Source organism: Anastrepha obliqua, chromosome 5 (genome assembly GCF_027943255.1).
Source record: "Anastrepha obliqua isolate idAnaObli1 chromosome 5, idAnaObli1_1.0, whole genome shotgun sequence".
Classification (NCBI taxonomy): Eukaryota; Metazoa; Arthropoda; class Insecta; order Diptera; family Tephritidae; genus Anastrepha; species Anastrepha obliqua.
The window spans coordinates 3,897,606-3,911,124 of record NC_072896.1 but is presented as its reverse complement, the minus strand read 5'-3'; the positions used below and the strand labels follow the sequence as shown (position 1 = coordinate 3,911,124).

The window sequence follows — 13,519 nt, the reverse complement described above, 5'->3', positions numbered from 1 at the left end:
ATGTTGTGTGCATTTGGTAACTGCTTATGTATGTATGTATGTATTTGTGTACTGATCTATCTGGATGATACGCGTATACATGTATGCATGTATGGGTATATGTATGTGCATTTGCGAACTTTTGTTCATTGAAAGTGTTTACAGCAGTGTTTGCTGGGTGGGAGTAAACTTTTTTGGTAATTTCAGCACTTTGTGGGTATTTTTAGTGGCTTGCAGCTATTTTCTTGTTGCTTATTTTTCTTTTTATTTTTTTATTTTTATTCTTTTTACTTTTACTGCATTGCTGCAAAGCAGTTTTTCCTGTGCGTTGCTCTCTTTGTTTGAATGGCAAACAAAAAAGTGCTCATATTGAGTTGCTAGCGCATCCTTTGGCGCAGAGGTTAACTGGCTAGTAGCTGCGGAATATTTGATATTCTGATTTTTGTTTAAAAAGGGAATAAAATGAACAAATCAGCCTACTTGTTATGCAGAGGGGCTGATGATGAATTGCGCTACAAAAAAATGGGATAACTTTTTTTGTAAGTAAGTACTTTTTTAGTTAAACACTTAAAAATAGACTATCGGGATTATATGACACGTAATTGGGTTGCGCGTTGCTGTCGTCAGCTGCTTGGCGTTTGCTTGGTTGTAGAGCAGCGAGACGACTGCATGGCTAGTAAACTCTTTTTATGGTGTTTAACTAATTTCCAGAGGTTTTCCCACTGAAATCCCACAGTTCGGGTGGAGGAAATATTTGCTGCTATAGTTGGCACCATAAATAAACAAAATTTCCAAAAAATCATTAAGCTTACGTAGTAAATATTATCACAGATGCTGGATGTAAATTTCCTGGCCTACCCTTACTATCCTTTCCTAACTTGGTGAAATCCTTTCTTAACTTGAATGCATTACAAATCAAAATTTGCTTTTCTTTCTCCTTTATTTTCGATAATCCATCATTCAAAACCTACACAATGCTTATAGAAACTGGTTTTTTAAATAAATTTAAGACACTCCTGACCCTCAGTTCAGCAAAATTACAGAATTTAATTAAAAAATGTGTACAATTTTACTAAAATAAAAAATATATAATATATTAAGCTGGATCGAAAATATATATTTTTTTCTAACCGCTCTTGGCAGACCTACACAAAGTTGGCTTACCATCCCGGAAATGAATTTATAAAATATTAGTTACCTCATCATATGTTAAGAGGTGCCCCAAGATCATTAGCTTTTGAAAAAGCGTTAAATTCAACCTTTTAACTTTCATTTCCCAAAAAATGCGTACATACATGAATGCATGCACTTGTTGTAGTAGTTCACTAAGTCCTCCAAGTACGGTGTAGTTACCGATCTTCGTCGACTAGCTCAACGAACGGTAGTCCCAGAAAACCTGCTGTTTCGACAGGTTGCGTCGACAGGGGGAGGGATGTTAGGTGAGTGGGTTTACGAGGGCATGCGAATAGATGGTTAGTATCGTGCGATGTGCCTTCACATACCGGATAAGTAGGAGTTTAATCTGCTACAATATTCAGATCGTAACTGAGCCAAAGTTAAGCGAGTCTCACGAGCCAGCTGAAGCTCTTCGTCTGCAATAGGTGGTGGTTGGCCTCCGATAACGGCATTCGAAGGTGGGAAGTTTAGGAAAGCGGTAAGAGACTCTCGATGAATGTCATTTTATTTCTGTCTACAAGTAATCGACGTCATTGCCGGACGGCGTTATCGCACAAGCGTCAACATAGGAAACTGCCTCCAGTGCTTGAGGGAGTTTCGAGATATAGAAGTTGAAAAGCAAGAGTGGAAGGATATGACAATGCGATACATCCTGCTTCATCTTCTTCTGTTTTGAGCTGTGCTCTGGACCAAAACAGATAATTCGCGGACCACCTCTTCAGTTTCGGTGGAAGAGTCGTCTGTTAGATACCAGCTAATAGCGTAGAGTGGTTGACTCTATGAAAAACTGTCGACAAGTGCAACGTTACCAGGACAGTCCTCTCGCAGGAGCGGCTTGGTTAAACCCGCGGCTGACCTGCGTTTATGACGATAAGTGCTGTGCTTTTACTGTGCACTTTACGGAAGCTCTGTTGATGTATAGCTGGGGTTAGATTTTTCGAGTAGAGGGAGAGTAGGAAGACCTCAAGTGTCTATAAACTAACCCTGTCTAGTGCGCTGAACCTCATCCCTCGTTTGCATATGATTTAAAGTACTTTCATAGCCTTTTAAGGTATCTTTTACTTAGTATTATTGATATATTTGCTAACATCATCTGGCTTCCAGTACCGCATATTAATCACTTTTGTTCTCGAAAGTACTATTCTCTCAGACACTTCGGCACGTTTGAAATTATAAAAATGGGTGCATCACATAAAATTTCATATATTTGTATACAAAAATTTCTGTCTTTAATTTCAAACCCCTACTCGCCGCTAAAAAAATCCTTTCAAAAGGTCATGAAATAAGAGACAAGATGAAAAAATCTCTGGCTTGCATCCAACATGATTTTCTCCAAAGCTTATGAATTTCATTGATTCAAAGAGTCTTGTTGCATTACAAATATTCGCTCATGCAACGCTAAATGTAATCTTTATTAATCTTTTTTTATTTAGTTTTCTGTGGTTGGAAAGCGGCCAACAAGTGACAAGAGAAAAACCATTTCTACGTTATTAAATAAGGCTGAAAATTCTCGTGGAAAATTGTGTTGTCAAAAGTCAAAAGTCAGTCAGTTAGTCGAGTCCGTCAGTAGGTGAGTGAGTAAGCGAGGCTTAAACTAATGGCAATTCCGTTGCCAGCAATGCTAATTTCAATTACTCCAGCTATGAATCTGCGCATTCCGTTCCCCCAAAGGCAGCCTCCATGATCCATGTGGAATATAGTGAGCTCATTTCATTCAAATTATGTATATTTGATGTGACATTTGACTTTACTTTTCACACTGCACTTCACTTGCATTTATGCGGCTATGCACGTATGTGTGTGCGTATGTGTAGAGTATGCAATGCAACAGAAGCACTTGTGCGCTGTGGCGTATGAGTAACGTATTTATGCCTTGCTTGACTTTGAATTGGAAAATGGGTGTGGGTGTGTGTGTGTGTGCGCATATGAGTAGGTACATAAATACCATTGAAATGGGCATAATTTTATAAACAGGTCACAGGTTGCACAACTTACGAATAAATAGAACTTGGCTCACATAGTTTTAATAGTTTTTACAGAATTTAAAATTTAAATTTAATTATGAACTTTAGGAAATATTGCAAAGCAAGCAAGCAATATTAATTAGCTGCCGTAAAACTTCCATTTTCTTGGAAAAATTTAGTATTTATTAAGCAAATGACTCTATGATTAATGCATTCAATATATTTTTCAGAGTGAGCCTGTTCTTTTGTCCATTTTTGGATTTCTTCTCGAAATTGTGACGTGTTTTTTGAGTAGATTTCATAGTATGAAGAAAGCGGCGAATGATTGATCTCCTTTACCTTGGTTAAAAGAGCAGTCAGAAGGTGCAGTGTCTGACTGTTGTTGTTGTTGTAGCAGCTTACTAAGCCCAAAAGTAAAGAAATAAAATATCATCACCTAACTGTCCAACAACGAAGTTCTTACGATGGCGCTTGACCAGAGAGATGTTAGGTGAGTGGGCTTAAATGGGTATTAAAAGGCGTTGTTAGTATCGTAGCGGGTGCCTTGGCGTGACGGAAATATGTCGAGTATGTATTGGTCGATTCTAAGCAAGTGGTTCAGTAACTTTGGACGTTTGTGTAAATTTTTCTAAAAATTAGTTTCTTTGAAGATTTGAATATATGTAATTAGCTGTGAGCTGGACAAATTTTGAAAAGAGGTTTTAAATTCGAAATTTGTTTAATATTCAAAATTTATGTACACAAGCTTTTAAGGTACAATATCTGCGGTTCTCCATAACATTTTTGAGTTGTGTTTTGATAGTTTTTGGATAAAAGCATTATACATTTTTTTTTGTTGGAAAAAAACTTTTGTTAAATTTTTTATTATTATTTTAAAAATTGACTCTTTTTGTTTTAGAAAAATATTTTTTTTTATACATTTCATTTATTTTATACATTTCATTTATTTACAATATTTTAATTTTTAAAATTTTAATATATGTACATATATTTTTTTTGAATAGTTTTTTTGTTAAAATTTTCTTTGTAAAAACACATTATTTGTATTTAAAAAAACTCAAACTACGCTCAATAATCTCTGCAAGTTTCGTAGTGCAATCTCAGTGCAAAATACTGCTACAGCGAAGAGCTAGTAGCATTCTCTCTTGTCCATTTGCAATTCGATTGATGCGTACTTTAGTAAGCACACTAAAGCTCAATATATAGTGATTGGTACTCGATGTCGCAAATATGGAGAGCGAAAGTTCGTAAAGTTAGTAAAGCTGTACGAGCCAGAGGAGGACATCAATAAACTTTGGATGAGGAATTGGCGAAAGTCCGCAAGCGAGCTATAGCGTGCAGCAGGCCAAAGCTCACAAAGAGCTGTAGTGCCAGAAGATTATGATGATAACCTAAACGAATATCCAGCGTATTTTATTACCGACTAGAAAATCTTTAAATCATTCCAACTCGAAAGACTGCACCTTTTGATGTAGAAGTTTTTTTTAAATTTCATTCGAAGGCCAACAAAATTATCTACTAGATAACGTTCGAAGTGGTTTTTATCTGTTTTTTATCAGACACTTAAACAAACAAGCAAAGTAAAGGGTTTTTAATAAGAGGTGTTATTTTGATATTGAAAGAATAATGCTATTTTTTAATATAAATTATCGGATGTTTATTTCGTTATAAAGAGGAAGGTATGCCGTTAATAATGGAAAATAACATCAAGCAAATGACCACCACGACCACGCTTACAGCACAATATCCTTTTCATGAAATTTTCCATAACCGAATTGCAAAGTGGCTGCCCTATGTCCTCGATAGTCTCACAAATTCCATCTTTGAGGTCTTGAATCGGTGCTGAACTGTTGGCGTAGACCTTCTCTTTCACCAGGGCCCAAAGGAAAAGGGCATCAAGGCATTATATCACAAGATCTCGGTGGCCAATTGTGATCACCTCTCCGAGAGATAACACGGACCGGAAACTTTTCCCGTAAAAGATCAATGGTTTCGTTCCTTGTGTGGCATGTAGCGCCGTCTTGTTGAAAATATAGACCTATGAAATGAGACTTTTTTTCAATTTCAAGCGTTTATTAACAAAAAATGGTTACAAATTTAATCTTCAAAATAATAGCCATCGCTAGCGACACATTTCACCCATCTCTCAGGTAAATTGTGGATGCCGCGCCAAAAAAAAATTGGCCGTCTTTGGCCGCAAGCCAATCATTGAGCTATTTTTTGGCTTCTTCGTGAGAATTCAAGCGCTGCTCGGAAAGTGCGTGGCCCATCGATGCAAACAAATGATAATGGGAAGGCACCAAGTCTGGTAAGTAAGCCGCATGCACTAGCGGTTCCCAATCGTACGTCTCCACCAATTCCCGGGTCGCTTTTGTTCGATGTGTCGGTGCATTGTCATCAAGAAAAATTACTTTGCGACGCCCATCGGCATATTCTGGACGTTTTCGGTGTATGGCGCTGTTCAAATCGGCCACTTGTCGTTGGTAGCGTACACCATCAACTTTTTCACCTGGTTTTAATAGCTGGTACCAAATCATAGCACGCTGACCCCAGAAAACACACAGCAGTGTCTTGGGGCCGAAGCGATTTGGTTTGGCCGTTGTTTTTGGCTTGTGCCGGGCGGGCCATACGATGATTTACGCTTGGGATTGGGGAAATACACCCATTTTTCATCACCCGTAACGATTCGATGCAAAAAAGACTTCCTTTTGAACCGGAAAAGCAGCATTTCACAAGTGGTTTCACGATGTCCGCAAATCGTAGTTTGAAGGCACGAAATTCGAAATTTTGAAGAGCGACAAAAATGCATTGTTGTATGAAACGTAACAAACAATGAACTGAATATTGTTGACAGATGATAGACGAAGAAAACAAGACATTTGGGAAGGTTTAAAAATACTACTAGCGACATCTATGGACTAATAGCTGAAAGTCTCATTTCACAGGTTTGGCGCTTACACCCTTCGGTGGGTGCTTGACTGAGCTCCTTCCTTCACTTTCCAATACTCTCTTTTATTTAATCTTATTTTATATATCCCTTTTAATTAATCAATAATAAGCTACTTTCGATGAGAAACTGGCATACAAGGCTTCGTCTTTTGTGTCGAAATCCTTCTCGTCATCAGCTGAGGGTTAAATAAAAATATATCTAACCACTACGATCAGTAAATATTGTAAAAAATAATTCGACCCGCAGTTGTGAGCAAAAATAAAACGTGTCTGAAAAATATAATTATCTAATAGGAACTAAATTTGTTCCACCCCTCTCTAATAGGCTAACTATTTAACCTCTCCTCCTACCTTCTACATGCAAAACATAACGGCTCGAAGCGACAATATTCATAGCACATCAAATGCTTGTCATCTGCGTGTTGCCCGAACTGCTGCGAGGCACGTAAAGCCATATATTTACCCTCGCATACAAAAGCTGGTAGTATGCAAACAGACTTATCTGCTTCTACGCGCAAACATCTTATCAGATATTAATAGTAGATTTTGCACGAAAATAAGTGTAAGCAACTAGCTAGACTGTATTCAAAATTGTTTACTCGAAAATAAATCCAGAAGCTGTCAGATAAGCGAGACACTGTTCTGCTCTAACTTTGCCACTCAAGCGCACAAGTGCGGGCACATTGTAATTTGCTTTACGAACCACTAGTTTCAAATTGGCTGCGAACGAATTAACATAAGTAATTGTTGGGTAGCATCACATAAAATGGCCACCAGCAGCTGGCACCGCGTCTTAGTGCTAACCTTGATTTTCCTGTTAAATTGCCAGCAACACAGCGCCACGCCCAGCAAGCGCATAATCTATCGATTCACCGATTGCACCGCCGAGCAGTTATTGCATTTGCCTAAGCTCTCCGCGGTCTTTGAGTTATCTGCTGTGACTTGCAACATTACAACGCTTCCGAATGCCTACTTCACGCGTTTCAGCGCACTCACAGTGCTGGAGCTGAGAGAAAGCGGCCTGGCAACGATAGAGGATTATGCGCTCAGCGGGCTGGATCAGCTGCAGTGGATGTCGCTGGCTGGGAATTACATTACCAAAGTCAAACCATGGGCCAGGGAGCCACTGAAAGCGCTAAACAGCCTCGATTTGGAGGGAAATGCAATAAGAACTTTGAACGGGGAAAGTTTCATTTGCTATCCGAATCTGCATTATTTAAGTTTGGCTGCTAATCTGCTAGAGCGCATCAGCAGCGATGTATTCGCATATGTGCCACATTTGAAGCATTTGAATCTGGCGCAAAATCGCTTAACTGTCATTGGCTCGTCATATTTCCGTGGCATGCAACATCTAGCGCACTTGGCATTGCACCATAATGCGATAGAGCGCATAGAAGCCGACAGCTTTGAGTCAAATGCACATCTGCGTTCGCTGCGCTTAGACGGCAATAAGCTGAAGGATTTGGAATTTCTTCGCAACAGGGCTTTGACGCGTCTGCTGAATTTGAATTTATCGCATAACCAAATTGAAACGCTTGACGTCTTCGCGTCCAGCGAGTGGGCGGTAATCGACTTGGATGTGAGCCATAATCGGTTGGAGGAGCTGAAAGGGGATACACTCAAAGGATTGGCAGGAGTTGTGGTAAGTTGAAAAGAAGTCTTGGTGGGAAAATAAATTCTACTAGAAAAAGTGCGATAAATCAAATTTAGAGACAATTCGCAGCCTCATTTTTAATATAATCACTCATTTCTGTGTGCACTGAAAAGTTTTCCACGTTCTTCATACACACATACATACACACTTTCTCAGTCTGGCATGCTCATTAAAACAAATAATAAACACACACACACACACATACACATGTATCCACTAATGCCCACCACAGTAGGAAATTTCTGTTGCATATCAAATTATGAAATAATCGAATTTGCCTGGTGGCTGGTTAATCGGTAAATAATTGAAATGAAATTAAATGAAATCCAATAAACATGCGTAATAAAACACAAAAGCAGAAAATTAACAACAACAAAAGCGTTATTATCATAATTACCAGCCTTTTGTGCCATCAACATAACATATATAACCATAAAGCCTTATTGACACAACCGCTAAGCAAATACGTAGAGATGTGCGTTGACAAATAACTGTTGCAGGGGCGATAATCCATTCATACACGCCCACACACACGCATAGGCAAACCGATGTGCATACACGCGTAGATATGTATGTGTTTATCTGCATACAGATTTAGTTCCGCTTATAAGCGGCACGTCATAATGCGCAATAATGTGTCAAATAAAGGGTGTGCTAGTTTGTTATAATACTTTTATAATATTTAGAACTGGCGTGTTTTGTTTGTAATAATATTTTGTAATATTTTCGGTCATTTTCGTAAATTATGTTACGTACTGAAAATTTGTAAAACCAATCTGAGCACCCTGTATAAATGCACACAGTTTCATTAAACGTAAATCGCATAATAAATCAACAAAATGAGAAGATAAATGCGTCTGTATGTATTTAGTCAGTGTGTAAGCCGTATATTTAATGCCATTAAATCGCGAATACTTGCACATGCAAGGTGCGTTCCAAACAGAAAAAGATGTTTGCTTAAAATCAGAGTATTTTACTCCAATCAAAAACTCAAAATATTTTAGAGCGAATTGCAGCATCAAAAAATATGGCAGCTGAATCTTTTAGAATACCAGGCCGGGTCGATTTGTGGGGAGGCAAAAAAATCGCCCATTGCTCTGTGAAAATCATATTCTAGGGATCAAAATAAAAAACTTTGCCGAAGGAACCATACCTCTAAAATGAATTCTGATGTCCCCCAATTTGGGTCGAACTTTTTAGTTTCTTTTCTCATGTAAAGGCCAAAAATGGTGATATTTTGAAATGATTGTATGAGGAACCCCCCAGGTTAGTTCCAGGGGGTGTGCCACTGGCATGGGTCGATCGGCCGTCCAAAGTTAGTGGGGGTCGGTCATACATTTGGACTCGATTGGAGCACTCTAAATGGCTCAAAGTGGGATTTTTCGTTCGACCCAAATTGAGGGACGTCAGAATTCGTTTTAGAGGTATGGTTCCTTCAGCAAAGTTTCTTATTTGGATCCCTAGAGTACAATTTTCACAGAGCAATGGGCGATTTAACCAATACAATATCTCAAGTTCTGAGACATGCAAGCACTAGTGTGGATAGGTATGTCTAATTTGGCATTGTTAGGTTAGGTTAGGTTGACCTAGTTTACTTCCAGTCACGCATTCGGTCCATAGCGATACCAGATGGAGTTTATAAGTTATGTGTTTTGAAATAGTCCATCCGTATGGTGCCTGTTTCTATTGCGAGTTTACGAAGGCCTTTCCAACCCAGTGCTGAGATGCCTTCCAATCTGTCAAACTGTGGTGCCCCCAAATATTTTCAGCCTGTTTTGAATAGCGCAGAACATCCGCAGAAGAGGTGCTCTATAGTTCCTCTTGCTTACTTCATTCCTCGTTGTCCGCAATTCCAACCTTGTAAGCATACGCTATTACTGGGCTATGTCCTGTCAGCACGCCTATCACAGTTCTACAATCTCTTCGTGTTTCGACTTGTTTCCCCATGCCTCTGCAAGTGAACAAACGTTAACAAAATCTCTTCAATGGCCCTATGGCCTGGAACCCAATAGAAATTTAGCTTACAATTCACTGTCAACCTTCCTACTGCCTATGTGATTGCTTTGGCTGCCGAATTATAGTTTTATGTGGTGAGAAAAATTGCAAAAGACTGGTGAATATGTCCCCTGGAAAAAATGTTTTTTTAAGTCCACTTTATTAATTAATTAATTTATTTATTTATTCAAGTGTATGAATTATAATCCCTACAGACTACGATATAAAAGTAAACAACAATTATTATATTGCTTGCATCTAAACACAACTATGACATAGAATTCAAGGGATTTAGAAAAGGTCGGCTGAGTAGTTTTCGAGAACAATTGACAACCGACTTTGAAAACACGGTTCCGAGAAAACGCGTTTAAAGTTTTGAGTAACAATAAAAGTGGCTTGGAGCGCACACATTGCAAAGGCTGTATCTCCGAAACTATTATTCGGATCGACTTGAAAATTTAGTATAATATTCTTGAGATGTTGCAGAAAGTAATAAGCTGAAAAAATCATTTTTTGAACACACGAAACCCAGGTAACCCCTTAATGCTCAACTTGATGTTATTAGGAGATTTATTTAAGTCGTTGAAATACTGTAACGTTTATTTGTATTATATTTATACAAATTATTCTTAGTAGATTTAAACCTCTTGAAATAATTATTTTTAAGATTTGTAAGCTTTCTCAAAGTCTTAGAATACTAGGGTAATTTACAAGGCTATTTCTTTCTGAGCGGAATGCTATCCAAGCAGAGTTTAGACAAAATGGACTTAAAGACAAAAAAACTGTTAGATGTATTAATTTCAGCAAATAAATTATCCCAGTTAATATCAAGTAATTAGTCATTGAAATGAGCAAAATGAATAATTAAATGATAGCCTGGCATCAGACGGAAGAGTAGCAAAACAGTAAAAATCGAGTTTGACATTCACTTACAGATATGAGACCCAAGATTCTAATCTGAGAACTAACGAGATTACTGATTTGAAAGAAATAAGGACTCACATTATTATCAATAAAATATAATTCGTGATTTGCAAAAACATTATTGGGCGTGAACGTAGAGTTAGAGACGCTAGCACGCCAATTTATCTTTCCTAAATTGAAATCACTTCAATGAAATATCAGGCGGCATATATGGGGAAAGTAGATATACAGAGCTTTGGAACACACCTTCATCCATTTACGCAAACACTCATTTATAGATAAACTCTTTTACATATTTGCTGAATGAATATTTAAACTCACCACGCTTAATGGCAATACATCCGCGAAAATGTGGGATATGAGGATAGTATTTAATGAAAAAAAAAATTCGCATCTACCTTCTACTCAAATATGAACGAGACGGTATCAATAAAACGGTCCGCGGATGACATATGGCAAAAATAAATTTTTTATTTTTTGGTAGGACTGTTATAAGCTTACATGGCAAATTTCAGCGTGATATGTCACATAGTTTGTTTTCTGTGCTGCTGTAAACAAGTTAAGTTCGAGTGTGTTCTTCAAATTTAACGATGGAAATTCAAGTTGAACAAAGAATTTGTTTGAAATTTTGTTATTCCAACAAAATGTCGGCTTCAGACGTCTTAAAAATGTTGCAGACAACCTATGGGGACTCTGCTCTATCGCGTGCACGTGTTTTTCAGTGGTACAAATCGTTCAAAGAGGGCCGTACATCGGTTGAAAACTTGCCTCATGAACGTCGTCCAGCAACATCAGTAAACGACGAAAACATCGGAAAAGTAAAAGAAATTGTCCTACAAAAACAAAAAATTTATTTTTGCCATATGTCATCCGCGGACCGGGATGAAAGGTGGTATTTTCGTAAGCGGAGATAGGTTCCTCCGACCTTTACATTGTTTGCTATAGAAAATCTGACCATCGTGTTTTTTTGGAATGTAACCACAAAGTGGGCTATTGGTGCACATTTAATTTTGCTAATGTTCGCCAAGTGGTCGAAATTCAGTCAGTCCTGTCACCACTATTTTGAAAACACTTTTGTTATTATCTTCACGACACCTGTGGAGATAAAGTGTGCATGTTTTTGTCTCAACTTGCTCTCATTTTTATTCCAAATCGTAAAACTATTTTCAGTGAAGTCTAATAAAAATTAATTTCCTCGCTATTTTATACCATTTACATTGTAAATACACATACATAGACACATATTTTCATAGTTTGTTTCAGTGTTCTAATCTGAATTGTCATACTCGGCTCAATCGCTCAATTCGGAGTACACTCGAATGGTTTTGATAAAGTGTTAAAATGGACAATTCGTTTTTGTCACCAGATTTTCATTCTATCCATTCTGGAGTTTGCGAAAGCAGTTCATCAATGCGAACTTCAAACAAGCAAAAACTGTTGAGTCCTCTAAGAAATTAACTCAATTTTGAACTGTCAAAGGCACGCACCACTTGCATGCCAACAGTAGACGCGTTTAGGTTCTTTTCCCCTAACCAACTCAGCTACATTTGATTGCACCAAAGGCAAAAAAGAAAGCTCACAAAAGTGCACTCACTTTTGAACTGTCATCACTACACAACCCCAACTCCACATTCCACACTAACTCCTGCTCACTTCTCACACTACAACAGTCCAAATATTATTTGTCTTCTACTCTCATTCGCATTCTTTCGCATTTTCGTAGCACCTCAATCTCAGCGGCAATGCACTTCGCCTGCTGGCAACCTCTTGTCTCGACAAGCTCATCAATCTAGAAACGATCGACCTGTCCGCCAACAATTTGACCCAAGTACCGGTTGGACTCTTTGATGCGCCCACCCAGCTGCAGCGTGTCAATTTGTCACGTAATGCACTGCCGGACATTCATGCAACCCTCTTCGCTCAGCTGCCGTATCTGCGCCTGTTGGATATGTCACACAATCAATTGTCGTCCGGAGCATTCATCGTTCATTTCTCGCCGCTCCTGCCGCGTTCGGCACTTACATTGGATTTAAGTGAAAATCACTTAACGCGACTTGATACCGACGCCATGGATGCGTTGCATGTTTGTAGCGAGCGTGTGGAGTTGTTCGGCAACTGGTGGCATTGCGAATGGCTCATTGTTGAGTTGGTGCGCGCGCCAGCCCACTTTCACTTCGGGCGTAACTACTCGCTGGTGGCGTCATGGAGTAGAGCGCTGCTCAACGTGAGTGGCATCGATTGCTATGATGTCGAACGTAAGCGCAGTATTGTGGTGCTCGATGCCGGACGATTGTGGGAGCAGCGTCATACAGTAAATACTGCCGAGCAGACGGTAAGCATAATAAAAATGCTAATGGGCTAGTTGGCAACTCACTTACGTATTTTATTGATTTGTGCTTCGTTGCAGACGTTCCTTGATCCGGCAATGCCAACACCTCCGCCGTTAGTTTGGCCGCGTGTGCGCATGGACCGCTTCGACTCGCGCTCGATTATCATATGGATGCTGATTGCTATCGGTTTGGCGTTCACCGGACTGCGTATATTGCGGCAGTTGATCGATAGGCGGGAACAAGCCAAGCGACTGACAAAATTGCGCGAAATGGTATATTAATAAAGCATTTTTTTGTTCACTTAAGAGACATTGAATACTCTTTCAGAAGACAAAGGAGCTGGTGAGACTAACGACGAATCAACTGACCGTGCATTCTGACCACCGCTAATTTTTTAAGATATTTCGCGATTTAAATGAGCGACTAAGGTATTTTTAAACGTTTTTTAGCAAGTAATCGATGAAAATTAATAAGAATACAGAACTAAGAATAAATTGAAAAAAAAATTTATGAAATAGCTGTAACAAAAACTTTTCAATAAAGCATAT

The 13,519-nt window shown here is 38.7% G+C and overlaps 1 protein-coding gene across 2 annotated transcripts; it reads left to right on the top strand.

Moving 5' to 3' along the window:
* Positions 1-6,797: 6,797 nt before the first annotated feature.
* Positions 6,798-13,519, top strand: LOC129247979 (insulin-like growth factor-binding protein complex acid labile subunit). 2 transcript variants are annotated; one of them, XM_054887369.1, is made up of 4 exons: positions 6,798-7,710; positions 12,365-12,973; positions 13,049-13,243; positions 13,302-13,519. In XM_054887369.1, exons 1-4 carry the CDS (start codon positions 6,835-6,837, stop codon positions 13,359-13,361), a joined length of 1,740 nt encoding a protein of 579 aa, XP_054743344.1. In that variant the 5' UTR covers positions 6,798-6,834; the 3' UTR covers positions 13,362-13,519. The 2 variants fall into 2 exon arrangements, with proteins under 2 accessions (XP_054743344.1, XP_054743343.1); XM_054887368.1 differs by having other exon boundaries at positions 13,299-13,519.

Coding starts and splice junctions, on each gene's coding strand:
- LOC129247979 (XM_054887368.1), top strand. CDS start 6,835: ATGGCCACCAGCAGCTGGCACCGCGTCTTAGTGCTAACCTTGATTTTC. Junction 7,711..12,364: donor AAGGATTGGCAGGAGTTGTG/GTAAGTTGAAAA, acceptor GCATTTTCGTAG/CACCTCAATCTCAGCGGCAA. Junction 13,244..13,298: donor TGACAAAATTGCGCGAAATG/GTATATTAATAA, acceptor ATACTCTTTCAG/AAGACAAAGGAGCTGGTGAG.